This window comes from Spinacia oleracea, chromosome 2 (genome assembly GCF_020520425.1).
Source record: "Spinacia oleracea cultivar Varoflay chromosome 2, BTI_SOV_V1, whole genome shotgun sequence".
Classification (NCBI taxonomy): Eukaryota; Viridiplantae; Streptophyta; class Magnoliopsida; order Caryophyllales; family Amaranthaceae; genus Spinacia; species Spinacia oleracea.
Window position 1 is genome coordinate 114,471,945 of NC_079488.1, and position 20,197 is coordinate 114,492,141.

Here is a 20,197-nt window from a genome sequence, read left to right on the forward strand (position 1 = left end):
CACAAGTTAAAAGTGAACGAAGCTATTTTGAGGGTGTATTCAAAATTACAAGGCACAGCAACAAACTCAAGAGCAGCTCCAATTCGTTAAAGCCAGAGTTCAAAAGACAGCTTCCAATTTTATACATATGATATCATGATACAATTTCCTATTAACAACATTAGATGTATGCCATTATTAGAAAATGAACCGATTTCAGCCGCAGCAAGAACCACAGGCAGGAAGTGAGCCTGAACCATGAAAAATAAATGTTAACACAAGAACCCAAAGTTCAAAGTGGAGTTAAGAAACAAGGAAACGGAGCTTACTGTGATCTGCACCACGAACATCCCTCAATCCACGAACATTGTCTAACCCACGTGGAGGTCCAGGAGGACCACCACCATATGGGCCTCTTCCACCACCAGGGCCACCACCGTCCCATTTCTTGCCGGAACCAGATGTTTTCTTATAAGCATCTGACTTCTCCATCTGCAACTCAGAAGTCAGAGTACATGCATTATGTATCAAGATAACTGCACCACAGTTATTTTTTTGTAACTGTTACAAATTAACTTATGGCATCCTCATATGATAACTCACCGAAAACATTGTTGTAACGAAAAATACAACGAAGTTGATAATAGACCAGAAGGAATCAGTGAACGTCTTCAAACGCCATAGTGACCGCTTTGTTTTGACAACACCTGGTGTAAAATAAAGCTTTGGTAAGTAGCTGCAATCAAAAATTTATATTACCAAATATTAATACCAGCATGGAACTCATTTAATACCCTCTCTCTATCCTTTCTTTCTCCATAGTCTTAGTCACTTTCTCTTGCCCATTATTTGCAACAAGACCATGCTGCTTGCCATAAATGGAGTCATTTCTTCTTTCAAGTTGATATGTATAATGTGCTTTCAGCTATGGAAGAACCAATTTTGGCTCCAAGCCTAGATTTGGGCATAACGTCCTTTCATGGCTGATTTACTACAATATTGTCTATTCTACCAATTATCAAGTATTTTGTACTGTGATAGCTAGGGTGGTGTTGAATCAGGGTCCTCCTAGGTTGTCCTTACTCTTTCTCTCTCTTATGTGTTCTATTTAGCATCTCTCTTTCTTTGTTTCTACAGTTGTGACGTTTTTATAGGAGAGAGGAGGGGATATAAATGAGTTTTTTTAGTATTTCCAGTAAATAGTGTCACTGATACCGCAGGGTGGAGTGATTCAAATTGGGTATAACTGTTACGGAAGAAAAGGCTTGATTCTGCCTGTACAATTACGAAACTAGCATAAATAGAATCCCTGTTTTGATTCCATTATCAGTCTGAACTTTGATCACAGCCAAACGTGTAATTAAGATCTATGAAAAGTGGGATGGATTAACATTAGAATCTGCTACTAGCATAACATGTAATCTTGCAGATACCCAATGAGCTAAAGGTGCAACCGGAAGTAGTATCCAAACATAAAGGCCTGACGTCTGATATAACACATCCTCCACACAGGGCATATCACAGGATGAAAGGGTCACTTCAATTGAATCACCAAGAAGAGGTCTGTCAAACTTCTGGATCCCCATGACTTAAATCCCCTATCCAGTTAAATACTTAAATATAATCTAGTACTTAAAGAATGATCCCTTGTTTTCTAAAACTTATCTAAAAACCTTTTGCTTTATGAATGATGTTTTAGATGATGCTAAGGCAAGACTGCAAGAGGTATACTGATCGATGTTATTAGATGATGTTTTAATGTTTCATTTGCAATTGAAACTATAAGTGATCTGAACTTTGAAGCTCTACAGATTTTTTTCCCGAAGTTGTTTTGTACAAGGGGATCAAACCACGTAATTGATTGTGATGGCAGAAAATCAGTCTCCCAAACTTGCAACTGGATCACCTTTCACCAGAAGACAACATTCTTTCTAAAGTTGACTTTGAGCTTCTTACCATCCTTGTATTTTTTCCTATCATGCTTATATAGTTCCCTTCGTGCTGGCTTTAGTTTGTGAGTACCTCCTGCCTCCTAATGAGTTAGCTATTTTATATGCTATCCTATTCATTGATTACATCCTATACTCACAGGAAAACCAGAAAAATCGACTTTTGGCATGCTCAGAGCTGGTATCAATGAAGAGTTTGGTTTGCGAACTCCAGAACAAAAATTAGGTTCACATAAACATGATTCACCAGGTTACACTCCGGAGGCATTTCTAAGCTCAGTTAGTGGAAGTTCCGACATCTATAGCAAAGAAGGTTCTGAAATTGTGTATGATCATAGGATGCTGAATCTGGTACATATGATTTGCCTCACAAATCCCTAAAATTGGGCCGGTCTACAAAGAATCGCTTCGTCAAAATCAAGTTTGAAGATTAAATCCCTAAAATTTGTGCCCTTAGGTTGCTCCTAAGCAAGGGAGAGTGCAAACAGATCTCGGTGCATATCAAACATTGACATACAAACCCTAATACTCAAAATTGATTTACTAAAAACCTAAAAAAAAAAAAAAACCAGGGTGTTTGAAAAGCTTTAATTAAATCGCGCAATAAATGAAATCGAAAATTAAAGAAGACAATCAAACATGGATTATGCAGAGAATATAGAATAGAACGGGAAACACAAAAAATCGACAGTCAATTCATAAATGTGTAGATCGCAATTTAATCCAAAACAAGGAGATAAAAACAAACCATGACACCAAAATAAAAAAATAAAATAAAATTGAGAAGGAGACGTACCCTTCTCGACGTAAGCCATGGGAGACGGATCACCTTCCCTTGCAGAGTTGCAGACAAGACTCTCTCTTCTCCTTCTACGAGCAGTTGATATTACGGATTTCTGATGTTAATTTTATCCTTAACGCTTCGTTATGTCATCCTAGTTGCTTTATATGCCTGCCACAGCCACAGCCACAGCCACAGCCACAGCCACTGCCACGTCATTATTTCTATGTGTCACTACCTATAGGCTAATGCCACGTATCATTGCGCATCACTATTTTTCTTTTCTTTTTTTTATTTACAATCCAACTCCCAGAACATATTGGGTTTCAGAAAATACTATAGATTTTCGTGAAATTAATTTGAGTATAATGTTACACCAAATTGAAAGGATACTGAAACTGGTTATATCCAGAAACAGTTTATGTGGATTACATAATTTCTCGTTTGTGGAAGTGGAACATGCTTACACTTCTCACTTCTCACTTCTCAGTTCTCACTGATCAACTCATGACAGTTATAATGGATCTTGAGCTCGTGTATACCAACTTTTAGTTTCCATTCACAATCACAATTAGTCTTAAAACATGGGGATTAGCTGTATCATTCATGTATCATGTATGCAACAATGTCTTATAAAGAAACGATCATTTACATGCTACTTTCAAAACATTATGACAAGGATACAGCTCTGTATATATCAATCCCCAAACTCTGCCTTAAGCTGCTCATTGTAATTTACAGGAGACACTATATTAATTACATAACAATAATAGTAGGTTACGCTTAGCCGTGGACATTACCGCGGACCTGAAACCTGCTGAGATGAAGTGTAAGAAAGAATACTATGTTCACTTGCGCTCTGTGAGGCATTAAGCTGATGATATCTATCACTTTGTTCTCCAACATTTCCTACCACACAAGGTTCAGCAAAGCGACGTCCATAAAATCGCAGAAAATTCAAAGCTTCTAATCTTGGATGACCTAATGATATCCTTCCTTCAAGCATTCCGACAACAGACCCCATGCTTGGCCTCAGCCCAGGATCCTCATGAGCACAACACAAAGCAATACAAACTAACTTTTGAACCTCTTCACTTGTCACACGACCCTCTAGCCTCAGATCAGCAAGCTCCAAATACCTACCCTGTTCATGCATCTCTAATGCAAGCATAGGAAAATACACAACTCCTGAATTCGATGATGTTGATGAACTGATACCAAAACTATTATCATCATCAAGGCTATGACTTTGTTGCATTGGCTGCAGTGAGCAGTTTTTCCTTCCACTCACAAGTTCTAACAGTACCATTCCATAACTGTAAACATCTGTTTTCTCTGATATGCCAGAGCTAGTAAGCCACTCTGGTGCAAGATATCCCCGGGTGCCTCTCATTGTTGTAAAATGACTTGATTGCTCTGGGTTTAATAGCTTTGACAGCCCGAAATCAGATACCTTTGGTTGAAAATGATCGTGCAAAAGGATATTTTCTGGCTTCACATCACAATGAATTATCTTGCGTTCACAACCGCTGTGCAAATAAGCAAGGGCATGTGCTGTTCCAAGAGCAATATCAACCCTCTCCTGCCATTCCAATACAGGACCGTTGCCAAATAGAGTCCGGTCCATGGATCCATGGTTCATGTACTCATAAACCAATAAACGCTGATTCCCTTCAACACAATAGCCTTTCAGCTTTACCAAATTCACATGCCGAATATTTCCAATGACCGCTATCTCTGTGCAGAACTCCCTCTTCCCTTCAACCCCCAGATTGGTTATTTTCTTCACAGCCACAACACTTTTATCTGGTAATTTTCCTTTATATACCGCACCAAAACCCCCCGAACCAATTTGGGTACTGAAATTATCAGTTGCTTCCCTCAATTCTTCATAATCATATCTCACAGGTAGTCCAGGTATAGAGAAGGCCTCTAAGTCTCCTGAAGAAAGAGAACTTAGGTTTCCTGATTTTTCCAGTCCAACTTTGGACTTCATCCAATTTCTCCACCAACGAAGGCATAACCCAGCAGCCACAAGGAGTCCAACAAAAGGAAAGATAATCAAAGCAACCAACGTAATTACCTGCCTTCGACCATTAGAATCATCCGCATTATCTTCTGTTGCATAAAGTGCATCTACGATTTTAATGTAACCCAATAGATCACTTCCACCAACCACATTTGACATAAATGATCCCAAGTGGTTATGAATCAAGAAACATGAACCCGTTGAGTTCCTGTGGAAAAATCCCATGCACGAACAGTCCTTGGAGCAAAAGTTCTGACACATGGACGAGTTTATTCCATATTTGATGGGATCTGAAAATCTGATAGCAAAATAGTACTTGCCAACCCCCAAACCTTGATATGAGATGTTCTGAGAATTTTCTGAAGTTTGATTATGAGAAGAATCACAAGAAAGTGGTAAGGATAAAGAGGTGTCACTTGGAATGCAACCACTTGCTTGATGCTCAGGAATGAACCCAGAGGGGCATGAGCAAACAGGGCCACTTGATTCCCCATCAGCACTGCACAACTTAATAGCGCCACAAATATACGGGATTCCACAACTGTCACGTGGCCACACAAAATCTTGGTTCCAAACTCTACCTGAATAGCTACGGATTATGAGTTGGCCATTTGGATTCACCTTAGCAATCCGGAATTCAGAGGGAAAAAAGTTAACTTGGAGCACAATAATTGATCCATTACGAGCAAAAAGATAAAGACCCTTAGCATCCACCAATAGATATTCCACTACATAATTGGAGTTCCTATGTGCATTAGGATCCATAGACAGCTTCCAATAGGTTGATCCACCCCATTGCAGGATTGTATCCGAGGTGGTAACTGAAAGACTATAATTTCCACTGGAGAGGTCATCATCTGAATTTGATACTGAGCTGATCAATGAGGTCCCAACTGGTAATGACTGGCCCATCACCACAGTATCAGTTGGAGAATGAAAACTCTCCCAAAGAGAAGCATTATTTTGATCAAGCAACACGAGATTACCAATATCAGTAAGAATCAGAGCAACCACGGATGAAATCAATCGTGGAGTTGACCATTTTCTATTACCATTTTGATCAGAGACTGTTATACCTTCAGGAGAAAGAAGCATCTTACCGGAATTTGATACCGGAGCATCACGATTTGCTGACCAAATAACGGTGTGGGATGCAACATGTATGACACATAAGTAGAAGTTGGTTTGTTGATTGCCTGGATTGTAAAGAGCTGCCTTGAAAGTTTGGTTTTGTGAATACAGAAAAGCACCATAATCCTCGACAGAATGGAGGTATGAAACGGAATAGTTAGGGGTGATGAGGTAGGAAGAGCCAAAAATAGCAGGGATCAAAGAAATGAAAATAAAGGTGGTGGGAATAATTGAAAAGGAACCCATAGAATACAAGGGGAGAGCTGAGGTGCATAAACAAGCAAGAAATAGATTCATTCAATAATCAATAATTTTATTTACAAAAAGGGATGGGGATGGAATTGGTCAGCTATAAGTTTCACCCATTAGCTAATCAATGTTCAAAATTTTCAACATGTTGACATTAATTGATGGTAACATCAGCTTGGGCGGGAAAGGAGTTGTTAATTTACAAGAATAATAATAAAATGGGAGTATCTCATTTCTAATACAGTGAGTGTGACACCTACCTAGCTTACACGTTGGCACCAACAACTTCCAGGAAACTGTATTAATCCTCAAAAGAAATGATCTAAATCCAAAAGGGAAATAAGGTTGATTATGTATGACAGTATGAGCTTGCACTATTGCAGCAACAAACAAGAATGAGAAAGATGACGACGTTATTGCGGATTATGAATTCAGAAACTACTCAACTAGAGACAACTACTACTCTACTAACTACTTCTAACCTCAAATTGTTAACTTCAACTAGAAACAATCACAATTATAGTTTACATCAAATTAAATTGACTGAAACCCAAAAACAAAATCCAACAACTACGAAGTATATTTTATATACATAATCCAATCATATTAATAATTGAGCTCATATTATAAAAGAAAAGGTAAAATGACTGGGGTTGGGAACAATTGACAAACACATTGTGTGTGCAATCAGTAATAAATGAAATCAGAGAATTACCTCAACGTTTGAAACAAGTTCAATACTCCCTCGCTCTTCTATTTCCCAGAAATCGATCTAACAAGTATCAGCAATCATCAATTAATCAATCGTAGAGAAGAGATACTGTAATTAAGTTCATCCTGGAAAGGAGATGGAAACCATACTCCCCGGATCGGGTTTCTTTAGTTGGTGTAGGGTTTGAAGCTTTCAGCTTTCCCGAATTGAATTGCAGATGGATGGAACATACTAGTTCTAGTGTTCTACTTCTCCTATACATCTATCAAGGAGAACTATGTCATGTTTTGGGCCAAATCATTATGTTGCACTGTTGCCCCAAGTTAAGAATAATTTTTTTGACCCAAACTCGTGGTTTTAAGTTAAAAATAACGGATTTTTTTGGACTCGGATGAATTTTGAATTAAAGTCTTAGTTTTGAGTTGTCCAAGTTCAAAAGTTTAAATAACAAAAAAATTCCTAACACGAGTTTTTTTTTTTTTTTTTTTTTTTTCCAATTCTAGGTTCTGGACTGCTTAAGATCAACTCTACAACAACCACGCATGTTACTGCTTTCCCACCAACAAAAAATGTGAGTGGGATGTTTCATCAACGTTCCATCCTTAACCCGCCTTTTTTCCACCGATCAATTACCATCTTAGTTCTAGTAGTTGAGCCCAATTACTAATTTATCGGGATTGGAGATTGGGTTAATACAAAAGCCCCTTGTCGCTTGCAACAACAGTCGTCGTCGTCGTTCCTCAATGATGCATATCCGTGAAGTCTTTAATGATTGCCCGAAAGTTGGTTGCTCTCTAACTTGTTTTTCTCTTAGCTTTTGGTTTGTTATCGGTAGTCATGTCATCTTTGTTTTTATTCTTGTAGATTTTTTATAGTGCAATGTGAAGGAGGGAATCTACAAAAAAAAATTAAGTGGCTAAAAGGTAAAAGGAGCAACAAAAAACATGTGATTTACCCACAAAATCAAGGTAGGTAAGACATTTTAAAAATGCCGTGTGAGAGAAAGCAACAAAACAATTTAAAGGGACATTGCAATATTTGTGAGACTTTTTAATTTAGACGTTGTAAAATTATTATGAAATTTGTTTCTTGTTTTATATGAAAAGTTTTAAGAGCTTAATACATGTAGCATGGTTGCCCACTCTCCGTGAAGGTTTCCATGAAATTTCCGTGCCCAAGTGGGGATTAGACGTTTTTGTTCCAGAAAACTTAAAATGTATTTTAGTTTATAGTTTCTTATATAAAATATATAGTGTACTATGATTTTTTTTTTTAAGAAGAAGTATAATATTGTTGTGTACACATAGTGAATAAAAGAGACTAATCAAGGGAAAACAAGTCTGACAAATTAAGATTTTATTATCTTCAACTTATTCTTATTGTTTATTACTATATTTTTCTTAAAATGAGACAGGACCAGAAAAATTCAGACCAAACCATATAAGAAAATTTCAGATCAGATAAACTAGAAGAAACAAAAAACACTCACATAAACACAATCACCAGAAAAAATCAGCCCATCCCACAAAGAATCAGAACAAACCAAATCATAAATTAGAAAAATTAGCATAAACTAGGTGAAAAAAATATAATTCAAGTGAGGAAAAGCATATTCTCTTGTTTGCACTATAATATGTCTTACCCTTTGTGAAGGGTTAGTATATCTTCAGTTGAGCCTGGACAGAGGCGTTTGGTCGAACTAGGACTAGGTTTTTGTAGTGCTCTATTTTCTATGTTTAAATGTTATTTGAGTTTGTATTTCATTCGATCTGAATGTTTTAGGTTAATCCGTGATAAATAAATAAATAAATATATCGTGAAAAAAGAAAAAGAAAAGTGAAAAAAAAAGTGAGAGAAAGACAAACTGGTTAGAGTCGGCGCCCAAGCGGGAAATGTCTCCGCCGACCAATGATGACGTCGTTTTCAATAGTCGCCCTTTCCCCTCCCCCCTTCTCTTTCTCTCTTCCCTTCCCTTCGCTAAACGCAAAACTGCCTTTTTCTCTTCCTTTAACCTCTCTTCTCCCTCCTCCCTCCTCCCTCCTCCCTCCTCCCTCCCCCCAAACAAATCTTCCTATTCGATTTTGGATTTGGATTTTTATTTAATTATATTTATTGTATAAATATAAACGCCCAACTCTTTCTCCATCCTCTAGCTTAATCAGATTCCTTTGTTCTTTCCTTCTTCGTCCCCTCTTTTGGGTTCTTCCGTCAATTTTAGTTCTTCGGAAGATGCCCTAATTCCTATCTATAAATTATTCAATTTTAATTAGTCAAATTGTTATTCTTATTTCAATCGAGCTGTTGTTGTTGTTGTTGTTGTTGTTGTTGTTGTTGTTAAAGTTATGGGTATGATGGCCGTGGAACAATTACATCAGCAGCAGCAATCTGGTGGTGTCAGGTCCGAAGATCTCGTTGACAAGAAGAAGAAGCGTCGATCTACTCGCCGTGCTAAGCACAATTCTTCTGCCATTGGTATATTTTGATTCTTCCCTTTATTTTTACAGAATAATTTCATACAGTACAACATAGATTCCTGCTCCAGATACAACTACTGTACTATTCATTCTTTTTGTTTTTGTAATTGAACCATTGGAGTTTCACACTGAATAAGATTTGATGACCCCATCTGTGATTTTGGATAATAATTCCCCCTATTCTTTATTTTAAAACAAGACAGCATCTAAGTTAGAACTTAGAAGAATGTTTGTGTGTGTTGTTGAACCTGCATTCAGCTTCTCTAATCTTAAACAAGGTCGTGACTATGATACTTCATCTTCAATATTTGAATTTTTGAATTTTTGAATGTTTGCGTTTGTCATTTGTGGTTGTTTTACAGAGTCAGTGTCTATTGAAGGAGCTGGACAATATCAACATGCGTATCACAACTTTCAGAATGGTAGCATGTCAACTAATGCTTCTTCGTCAAACCAATTTGCACAAAACAGTATTAATCCCCTCCTAACCAGCCATATAGATCAACCTTCAGCGAATCTGAACTCTGGCATACAACTTATTTCAAGGTCTTCTCCAACTCCTCGTACCTTTCAACATTCGGCTGGATCGCATGGTAATCGTGATTTCACACCCCCTCACTTAATTTATGGGTCTAACAAGCAGAAGCACTTTGACCCACACTGGTCCTTGGATGTTGTTATGGAGGCATTGCAGGTATATTTCCAGCTAATTTCAATTGGCTAGCTTAATTATGTACTAGCAGTTGATGTTTTTCTTTTGAAGGACACCTAATTCTGTCTTCTTTTTCTTCTCTCTATGTCTCTGTTTCTTTAGAAAGGCGAGGTCTTCCAAGCAATATTACGCGTCAATGCACATAACAGACATGAGGTTTGCATCAACTGAACTGTAACATCCTTAGTCATATATATGTATCCTGTGACCATCTCCGTGACACATTGATTACATGATCCTCTTCTTTTTGTGTTGTTAGGCTTACTGTACAATTGAAGGCGTCCCAACAGATGTGTTTGTTAATGGAATCCCTAGGCAAAATAGAGCTGTAAGTTTATCGCTACTTCTTGTTTTTATTCCATAACTTTTGTGGCTGTAAATGACTAGTATAGCTCGCCATTAGCCTCTTTATACTATTGACTATTTTATTACATAGGTTTTTTTATACGTATTTTAATTCAGTAATGGCTACGGGTCAGAGTTCTGAATTCACCTCAAGCAGCGGTACCTTTATTCACTCAGAATTAAGCTAATTTAACAAAAACTTAAGTAGCTAATAGTGTTCCCCTACCCAATTTCAATTGTCAAACAACAAATTAGGTTGTATCCAACAAACGCTAGACTTCTATCTCCCCTGTTTACCCCCCTAAACAAACACCCCATTACTGATTTGTGCACTACTTAAAATATCTTGCATGTGTGACTTTCAATTTATACATAGAGTTCTGTATCTCATAGTCACGGGCGGACGTATGAAATAAATTGGGTATGTACTACATATCTTCTACCGAAAAAACTTGCTACCTCCTTTTTAAAAATAAAATTGCGGGATATTGTCTCATTGCTGATTTGTGCACTACTTAAAATATCTTGCATGTGTGACTTTCAATTTATACATAGAGTTCTGTATCTCATAGTCACGGGCGGACGTATGAAATAAATTGGGTATGTACTACATATCTTGTTTCAGATGATTTTTAGTGTAGGAAAAACTATATGATTAGTGGTTGACTTTAATTCTTTGACACATTCAGGCTCTGTTTGGCAATTATTTCCAGTCACCTTAAATGATTAGGAGTATTTGGTAGTGAGCTGGAGTAAAATTTTAAGGTCGATAAATAGACTAAAAATGAAACGCTACAAAAACAGCGTTTGGAAATCAGCAACAGGCATAGCTGCAGAACTCATAGTGCATGTCACCTTGGTGAATAGTATGATGCTCTGTAGTCCTGATGCTAACCTGTTTGATGGATGGGTTCATGCAGGTAGAGGGAGATGTTGTTGCAATTAAGGTTGATAGTCCTCACTTGTGGAGTAGGATGAAAGGATCATCTGGGTCTGGGAGCAATTTGTCTCCGACAGACAATCGTAATCCTTCTGTTTATGCTGAAACCAATCAGGACAACTCCGGGGGAAAAACTTCATTGGATGTTGAATCTGGTTTTCAACCTGTGACAACTTGTTCACCTGTTGAGGAGAATGGATGCGGATCAAACTATATTCATGCTAATGGCCGTCACTGCTCTGGGTTAGATCTTTCAGGTGAAGGTTTTCCTCGTGAAGAGAATGAGGTTCTAAATTCAGTTGATAGATTGTACACAGCGGTTGTTTCCTCCCCGTCAAAAAGACCAACTGGTAGGGTCGTAGCAATAATTGAACCCTCTGTTCGTAGAAATGCTGTTATTGGTGTTCTTAACGCTTATTGGTTACTTCATGGTAAGGAGGGTTACAAGAAAGAGAACAGAAATAACTCAGATTTGCTGCCTCCTTCAAACTGCAATTACATCCATTTAATACCAACTGACCCAAAGTTGCCTAATATGATTGTCCCTGTGGGAGGTTTGCCAGCTGATATTAAGAAAATGTTGGATGATGGTGATGCGTCAATAGGAAGAGAACTTGTCGCTTCACGGATTGATAACTGGACAGAAGAAAGTTTACTTCCACAAGCGAGTGTAATGCGTAGTTTTGGGCCTGGTGAGGAAGTGGAATCTCGAATTGAGGCAGTTTTGGTAGAAAATGCAATTTGTTCTACTGAATTTTCTGAGGAATCGCTTTCTTGCCTGCCAGTTGAGTCATGGAAGGTCCCACAGGCAGAGTTGCAATGTCGTAAAGATATTAGAAACCTTTGTGTGTTTACAATTGATCCTTCCACAGCTACTGATCTTGATGATGCCCTCTCAGTTGAAAGGTTGTCAAATGGAGTTTTCAGGGTTGGGGTTCACATTGCTGACGTGTCTTATTTTGTTCAACCAGATACACCCTTAGATATAGAAGCTCAAGTTCGATCTACCAGTGTGTATATGTTGCGACGTAAGTTGTCCATGTTACCTGCCTTGCTTTCGGAAAATTTAGGTTCCCTTATCCCAGGAGTAGATAGGCTCACTTTTTCTATCTTTTGGGATTTAGATGTTTCTGGTAATGTCCTAGATAGATGGGTTGGTCGTACGGTGATTAGGTCTTGTTGCAAGTTGTCTTATGAACATGCACAAGACGTAATTGATGGCCGAGTCACTGTAAACAGTTTGGAGAGGGGTGAAAATGGCTTTCCTCAGCTTTTTGGCCATTTTACTTGGCATGATGTTTTCCAGTCTATCAGAGATCTTAACAAGATATCTAAAGCTTTGAAGGATAGCCGATTCGTTGATGGTGCTCTGCGACTTGACAATGCCAAGGTTGTCTTCTTACTGGATGAGCGTGGATTTCCTTACGATAGCGTACTTTCTGAGCGGAAAGACTCCAATTTCCTGGTTGAGGAGTTTATGCTTTTGGCAAATAGGACTGCTGCAGAAATAATTTCTAGAGCTTTTCCAGACAGGGCTTTGCTGCGGAGGCATCCTGAGCCTAACTTGCGGAAGCTTAAGGAGTTTGAAGTATTTTGCAGCAAAAATGGGTTAGAACTGGATGTTTCTTCATCTGGCAGCTTACATAAATCACTGGAAAAGATCAAGGAGAAGCTCAAGGAAGATTCAATGTTTTATGATATAGTAATAAATTTTGCAACTAAGCCAATGCAACTTGCAAAATACTTTTGCACAGGAGACACAACAGTGCCCACAGATGGTTGGGGGCATTATGCGCTGGCACTTCCCCTATACACTCATTTCACTTCACCATTGCGTCGATATCCCGATGTGGTTGTACATCGAACATTAATTGCTGCTATAGAGGCAGAACAAATTTATATGGAACAGGAAGGCAAAAGAAATGATCTTAGTCAGGCAGGGAAAGTTAGGTGCTTTACTGGGAAGACTTTTGATAAAATTGCTGTCGAATCTGTTCGCGCCCAGGAAGCATTATCTGCTGCTGCATTGAAGCACAGGCTGACGTGTAGGGAGAAACTCACACATGTAGCTTCCTACTGTAATCAGAAAAAATTGGCTAGTCGCATTGTCAAGGATGCTGTTGATAAACTCTATATGTGGGTGCTGCTGAGGACTAAAAAGGTATATCCTGCTATTACTATTTGTTCTTGATTTCTTGTTAGTTAATTATGTGTTGTCCAGATATCAATGGTTGGTCAACATGTTATATTTTCCCCAAGGTTTAAGTCTTTCAACCCTTAATCGGGGAAAAAGAATGTAATTAGGTTCTGGGAGAAACTCAAGAATATGAGTTTTATCATTGCAATATTAAGCAGTGCTCAAGTAATTGAACATTTTAAAATTGAGTAGGACAACTATTATGGATATGGAAAACTGTTGATGCTGTTGCTAACTTTGCTTTACCTTTGTTTCATTTTGCAGGTTTTGCTATCAGAAGCAAGAGTTTTGGGTGTAGGACCTAGGTTTATGTCAATATATGTGCAGAAGCTGGCGGTATGTTTGAGATTTCAGCTTCATACTTGAACATATATTACTGTAGTGTTTACACTATCTCATGTTTCTTATGACAATTTTTGGTAGATTGAGAGGCGTATATATTATGATGACGTTGATGGCTTGATAGTGGAATGGCTAGAGGCTACATCCACACTTGTGCTGAGCACTGTACAACACAATAATAGTAAGCGGTCCCAATGGAGAGGAAGCCCTGGTAAATACAAGCCACTAGAAGAAGTGGCCTTAGTTCGTAGTCCTTGCGACTTGGAAACAGATTTGGATGCTTTGCTGCAAATTGACAATTCTGGTAAACCATGTGAGGCGGCTACAGATTGTATGAAAACATGTAGCGAGTCTAGAGTGAAGATTGAACCTGGTGTTTTCCCCCTCACAATTCGTGCTATGTCCACAATCCCTGTTGCACTCCATGCTGTTGGTGGATATGACGGGCCTCCAGATATTGGTGCGAGGCTCTATGTTACTTCGTATTTCAGGTGACTTCAGACTTCAGAATTGTGTTTTTATAACTCTGGAAACGGATTTATCTTCCATGCAGTGCATGAGTATTTGTAGATAGTAAAGTCGGTGTACAGTGTAGCAAACATACAATTTGGAGGTAGTTTTGTTTGAAGAGGGGAAGGGGTAAATGATCTGGCTGTTGATAATGGTAGCTATATTTTTTAATTAACAGCTGCTTGTGAGGATTCAAGACCATCAAGTCCCATGTTATATTTTTTTTAGAATTGGGCTGGTCGAACCCTTTTGTCACGGTCATTTCTCTAGTTTTCTTCTTCTTTTTATTTATTTTCAATTTGAATTTATCTTTTGGTGTTGCCCAAATATCATATCTTTTTACTTTTGGGCAGCTATTTGTGATTTGTAATTTCAATTTTTTACATTAATAAGAAATTCGCAGCAAGATTATATTGTTATATTTCTTGTTAATTTCAGTCAAGTATTATTGGGTGTTTGTTTATTGGAGTATTACTGTACGATTGTGTGTCCTCCATAAGCACTTCCCTCTTTCCCCTCCTTCCTCTCTTTCTGATCCCTATTATTAATATAGGATTACGATTGAGTAAAATAGGAAAACCCATGGATAGACCTCAAACCTCGTTTTGGTAACTCATATTTATATTATTATTTGATCGATCACCAAATCTATCTATCTATATATCTATATATTATACTAAAAGAGAGGAAATCAATGTAATGATGACAAATGTCACTCATTAATTGGCCTCTCCTTTAGATATAAAAATAATAAAAAATATTACTTTTTCTAATTATCCCTGTTAAATAAAAATATATTATGGACTACATAATATTATATTTTCTAAATGAAAGGAAATTGTGCATATACTGATTAATTATTACTGATTTATTGCCATATGAAAACTAAAAGCCATAACAAAAAATATTAGTACAAATAGGATTACATTAGCTTATTTGCAATTTCGATATTTTGCTTACCCCGTATAAGGTTTCAAAAGCTATGAAGTATATACCTATGTTACACGTGTAATTACGATATTTTGGTTATAAGGTTTCAGAAATTTTGTTTTTATTTTTCATAAAAATTGAATGATTAAGGAAACCACGAAAAAAATAATTATTAACCATTAATAATTCAATTATATTCACAACCTTAGGGATTTTGTCCATTTATTATTAGGTAGACATCTTTGAATACCGTCTGTGATTTTGTTTTCCATACTGGGAGGATTCTTTCCGTTACCCCCTATATATTCTCTTTTCAAACAAAATTAAATATTTAGAGCAAGTTTGGTATATTGTTTCTAAATGATGGAAATGATCCATGCATTATACGGAGTTCGTAGTATGATTATTATAAAAAATTCAAGAGTAGTCTACTTATTTGTATTTCGTATTTACATAATTCAAACACATTATGCATGCATTATACGGAGTTCGTAGTATGATTTTTATAAAAATTCAAGAGTAGTCTACTTATTTGTATTTCGTAATTACATAATTCGAACACAAATAAATTAGAAAATCAATCAAGTGTGAATAAGAGTGTATAAAGAAAGTTATAATAGTATTCTATAATATTTTAACAGCTAAATGCATTTAAAAAGTTATTGATTGTACTATTTTATGCATAGTATATTTAAGAACTAAATGAGATAATTGTAACCTTCATTGATTGTACTATTTTAAACGTAGTATATTTAGAAATTAAATTCAATAATTATCACCGACATTGATAGTAATATTTTACTACTTTAAGAAAATTATGTAACTTCGTTAAACATGAGCAAAATTTGTGTAATCTAATCTATCTACTACTTTACTACGTAATTCCTAAATTTCCACTTCTCCTCCTAGTGTATTTTGTATTTATATTTTCCAAAAAGTTGTAATTTTGTATTTATATTTTCCAAAAATTAGCTTGGATTTTTTTATATTTTGGGCATATGAGACATTTTTATATGGCCCGATTCTTTATTTTGGGTACTCGACGTTAGAATTAGTGTGTACGGAGTACCCAGCAGGGTACCCGTTTCAAAAAATTGAGAACCGGAATCGAAACCTATTGCAACAGGTTCCCAAATTTGTTACCCGGAATCGGAACCGAAACCTGCACAACAGGTTTCGGTTCCAAAAACGCAGGTTCCTAATAGGTTTCAGTTCCGATTCAGGGTACCCTGACTTTTTGCTCACCCCTAATTTGAACTAGTGACACAATGGGAAGTTGATTAATTAGTTTGGTTATGGAAAAATTGACAGGAACAAGCAAGAAATAATGGACAAGTACTGCTTACGTGGAGCAGAGTGGGGAGTAGGAGATTGGTCAACAGAAGGGATGACAGCAGAAGAGAGGGATACTTTCATAGCAACCCTGAAACAAAAGACTGGCACAAAATGACCATTCTTCTGCTTAATTCTTTTTAATTAGCTAGCCATGTAGTATTACGCAACCTTACTTGAACAGGATCTTTTCTATTGTAAAACACTTTCATCTATTTTTCGTTCCTCTTGTTCATGGATCTTAAACACTACAGTATTACCATAAGTCCTATAACCTTAATCATCCCAAGTCCCATGTCCCATGTCCCAAGCTTATTCATGTTCCTATTACCAGTAAAGATGCCTCAATTTTTGGTTTTAAAGTAAAACACATTGTAACATACTCAGTAATACAGAGTACTTGGTATTTTTATGCTATTTTTATGAGGAAAAATACGAAACAAAATCTGATTTTTTATATGAGAACTTTCGGTTTGAATTAATATTACCTGCTACTGGCAATCTGAATCTGAATCACATGACCCTGGAAATAAATTGATTCAGTACAGAGTAATTAGCCAATAGCCGATTCAAATTACAGTTATCTCTCAAGTATAACATAAATTTCCAGATAGACAACATACAACATAAAATGTCACAGCAGACTAACAGAGTATGAACTATCCAACCACATAATACATAATACATAATACATAATACATTAATACATATGCATATCATCTGCAAGACTACTAGCTCCAAAAGCAAGCAAATAGATAAGCATGTCCCGTCAATCGACTCCATTTTCCCTTGACAAAACTAAAACAGACCAATTTTACAAACAATAAAACCAAGGTATTACCGTACTAATGCGAGAGGTAAGTGGTAACACATAGTTTATAAAATAACTTAACTAAAATCAGCAATGTAACATCAAGTTATGTTCCAGGATTAACCAAAAATAGCCACCAACTTACACTTTTGACTTTTGAATCCAAAATTGGCTTTAACAATTGAGTACACTCTAATCTATCAGCTACTTCTCTTTCTCTTTGATTTGTGTTTTTCCTGTGAGCCTTGTAATTCTCCGACTGCAACACTCTCATGCTTCCTTTTTCTACTCTCTTTGTTGTTGGACGACTCAATTTCTCTTTCTTTCTCTTGACGATTTCGTTTCTTCTTATGTTTCTTTTCTTTACTACCTTTAACTACATTCTCTAGATGATCTCCCATGCTATCATTTCTTTCTTCTTCCACCTTAACGCCACCACTGATACTTTCTTGTTTTATTTCACTTTTGTTCTTTCTCTTGTTGCGTTTCTTTGGCTCATCACCATTGTTTTCCACAGTTTGAGTACCACCACTAGTTTCTTTTTCAAGCTTGACTCTCTTGTTTTTCTTGTTTTCTTTACTTCCGTCAAAGCTTTCTGTATCATTCTTGACTTGAATTGCATTAACACCATCACTGGTTTCCTTGTTTATCTTTGACTTGTTCCCAGCCCCTCCTACATCTTCCACATTCCTGTCAACTTCCATGCTCCTATTCTTATGTTTCCCCTCACCTCTATCTCTCCTATTCTTGCTTTTATGCCTCCTCGTCTCCACATCAACATTCAAACTAACATCAATTCTTCCAGCTTCTTCTTCTTCACTGTGTCTGTTATTCACAGCTCGAAGATCAAGATCCCTCCTCTTGCTACTGTTTATAACAATGCCATGGGAATGTTGCTTCTTAACTTTGGTTTGACTTCTTGACCTCTTATGCTCTTTATGAAGCTGAGCAAGTTCATTGAAGGAGGCTGAAGCGCGCCTCAAGTACGCAGCAAATGCAGGGGATGCTCCATTGTCTGCAGCCACAAAATTCGACAGGACCCTAGCAGCTTTGGAAAGAGGGAAAGTCTCACAAGATACTACTTCCCCCGACACCGATTTCATTTTACACACACAAAACTACAACTTTTATCTCCCTGCAAATATCAAAATACTAATTAGGGTTTTACATCAGGAGCAATACTTATGCAAATAATATTTCAAAACACAAAATTCCAAGACTTTATAACCTACGAAGTATTTTTTTAAGGAAAATTCAAACACTTCTAACTTGAATCAAAACAAACAAAACTCTTATCTAAAACATTACATTATTTACATTAAACAAACTTAAGGGAAAAAAATCAAAGCTGCAAACAGATTCAACTTAAGATCTACGAAGCACGGAAACGCCAAAAAAATCACGACTTACCGTTTCCGAAACGTCCTGGAACGGGGAAACCGGGAAACGCGCGCCGAAACCGTTTCAGAAAAATAGAGACGTGTTTCAAACTGAATTCATCCCGGAAACGAATGGGAAACGAGATTTCAATCTAATATTCACGTTTCCCAAGCAAACTTGCTGATTGTATGAAAATTTTGCCGTCAGAAAACTGAAATTAGGTTAAGAAAATAGGTTGAAGAAAATCTCAGTTACTCTGTATTTCACACTTGCATAGCCTATATTCGAAACCGTGCTACAAATTTGGGCCTGGCCCAAGTAGACAAATGGAAATTAAATCATTAAGGGTGTATTTGGTTCATCATATTTTGAAATCACGTATGTGTTTGAAATTATCCAACCCCATACTTGATGTTTGGTTTACTATTTTTATAAGAGTAAATTTAAAATTTGGGGACCCACCTTCAAAACCTCTATGGTATCGAATTCTCATACTCAAGGGCGAGGTGGGTATATGGAATTATATTAACTGAAAATAAAATCGACAGTGCAAACTCGATCAAACAAACACCATGACAGCCTAACTAATGTTACTCCACCACCGCCGCAGCCCAAGCTACCCAAAAATCAATATCATAAAAATTATACTACAAAGTTACTACCCTGACGATTCGCCATCAAATCGCCAATGCTACCTAACGCCACCATCAACACCCCCGTAAGAACCCAAAATGACGAAATTAGAATACTGAAAAAATAATTTAACTAAACATATCTTTGAATAAAATACCTAGATATATTGTTAATCGTCGATATTTTGGACGTTGAAGTCTAGATTTGTAGCTTCAATTGTAAAAAAAACAACCACCAAAAATCAAATTTCGTCTAGTGACAGAAGAATGTGATGGTTAAAGTTGAAGCAAAGCGAACGATTGTGGTGGAGATGGTGCCATATATCAAAATATAATGTATGCCTTTTATATTTTATTGAATTTTAGTTTTTTTTTTTCCTTACATCTTTAAGTAGAAGGAGGAGGGGAAGGTGTAAAAAACTAAAAGATGAGAATAAGGAGTATGAGAGTATATTATCGGTAGGATTAAATTCTAAATTTATTTTACCAAACAGGTTGAATAAGTTATGATTTTCTATGTATCGTTGATTATAAACCCATGTATTTAATACTCAAACATATACCTTATACATGTGGTCGAACCAAACGGGGTCTAACTGAATAGTCAACAAAATATGGATATGACTGTATGCATTAAAAGTATCATAAATGCCACTAATTAGAACATTGTATACAGAATTTTGACGTTAAATTTGTGTTTACAATGACAATGGATTTTTATTTATTTTATCTCTTCTCATTACTTTACATCGTAATAACATT

General features: G+C 36.7%; 4 protein-coding genes across 8 annotated transcripts; 1 reads left to right on the forward strand and 3 right to left on the reverse strand.

The window, feature by feature from the left end:
• Positions 1–45: 45 nt before the first annotated feature.
• Positions 46–2,880, reverse strand: LOC110795045 (uncharacterized). Its single transcript, XM_022000021.2, has 4 exons — positions 2,725–2,880; positions 583–686; positions 309–471; positions 46–230 (listed from the first exon to the last, which is right to left on the reverse strand). The coding sequence occupies exons 1-4, from the start codon at positions 2,741–2,743 to the stop codon at positions 196–198; spliced, it is 321 nt and encodes a 106-aa protein (XP_021855713.1). The 5' UTR covers positions 2,744–2,880; the 3' UTR covers positions 46–195.
• A 438-nt stretch (positions 2,881–3,318) lies between these two features.
• On the reverse strand, positions 3,319–7,666 carry LOC110795042 (G-type lectin S-receptor-like serine/threonine-protein kinase At5g35370). Of its 5 annotated transcripts, none has more exons than XM_056837940.1 (3): positions 6,834–7,658; positions 5,839–5,934; positions 3,319–5,641 (listed from the first exon to the last, which is right to left on the reverse strand). In XM_056837940.1, the coding sequence occupies exons 2-3, from the start codon at positions 5,896–5,898 to the stop codon at positions 3,506–3,508; spliced, it is 2,196 nt and encodes a 731-aa protein (XP_056693918.1). In that variant the 5' UTR covers positions 5,899–5,934; positions 6,834–7,658; the 3' UTR covers positions 3,319–3,505. The 5 variants fall into 5 exon arrangements, with proteins under 5 accessions (XP_056693918.1, XP_021855708.1, XP_021855707.1 ...); XM_022000016.2 differs by having other exon boundaries at positions 3,319–5,680; XM_022000015.2 differs by having other exon boundaries at positions 5,839–7,659.
• Positions 7,667–8,711: 1,045 nt separating this feature from the next.
• Positions 8,712–14,769, forward strand: LOC110795041 (DIS3-like exonuclease 2). Its single transcript, XM_022000012.2, has 7 exons — positions 8,712–9,302; positions 9,667–9,998; positions 10,119–10,172; positions 10,276–10,344; positions 11,282–13,462; positions 13,763–13,834; positions 13,922–14,769. Exons 1-7 carry the CDS (start codon positions 9,173–9,175, stop codon positions 14,333–14,335), a joined length of 3,252 nt encoding a protein of 1,083 aa, XP_021855704.1. The 5' UTR covers positions 8,712–9,172; the 3' UTR covers positions 14,336–14,769.
• A 2,498-nt stretch (positions 14,770–17,267) lies between these two features.
• Positions 17,268–19,064, reverse strand: LOC110795040 (uncharacterized). The gene is made up of 2 exons (XM_022000011.2): positions 18,834–19,064; positions 17,268–18,558 (listed from the first exon to the last, which is right to left on the reverse strand). The coding sequence occupies exon 2, from the start codon at positions 18,524–18,526 to the stop codon at positions 17,624–17,626; it is 903 nt and encodes a 300-aa protein (XP_021855703.1). The 5' UTR covers positions 18,527–18,558; positions 18,834–19,064; the 3' UTR covers positions 17,268–17,623.
• Positions 19,065–20,197: the final 1,133 nt, after the last annotated feature.

What these genes read in the sequence shown, in the direction of transcription:
- LOC110795040 (XM_022000011.2), bottom strand. Translation starts at nt 18,526, where the DNA reads ATGAAATCGGTGTCGGGGGAAGTAGTATCTTGTGAGACTTTCCCTCTT.
- LOC110795041 (XM_022000012.2), top strand. Translation starts at nt 9,173, where the DNA reads ATGGGTATGATGGCCGTGGAACAATTACATCAGCAGCAGCAATCTGGT. An exon ending in TTGTTATGGAGGCATTGCAG is followed by an intron (nt 9,999 to 10,118) that starts GTATATTTCCAG and finishes CTGTTTCTTTAG; the next exon opens with AAAGGCGAGGTCTTCCAAGC. An exon ending in TGCTGCTGAGGACTAAAAAG is followed by an intron (nt 13,463 to 13,762) that starts GTATATCCTGCT and finishes TTCATTTTGCAG; the next exon opens with GTTTTGCTATCAGAAGCAAG.
- LOC110795042 (XM_022000013.2), bottom strand. Translation starts at nt 6,166, where the DNA reads ATGAATCTATTTCTTGCTTGTTTATGCACCTCAGCTCTCCCCTTGTAT.
- LOC110795045 (XM_022000021.2), bottom strand. An exon ending in TCGTTACAACAATGTTTTCG is followed by an intron (nt 472 to 582) that starts GTGAGTTATCAT and finishes TCTGAGTTGCAG; the next exon opens with ATGGAGAAGTCAGATGCTTA. An exon ending in TGTTCGTGGTGCAGATCACA is followed by an intron (nt 231 to 308) that starts GTAAGCTCCGTT and finishes TTCATGGTTCAG; the next exon opens with GCTCACTTCCTGCCTGTGGT.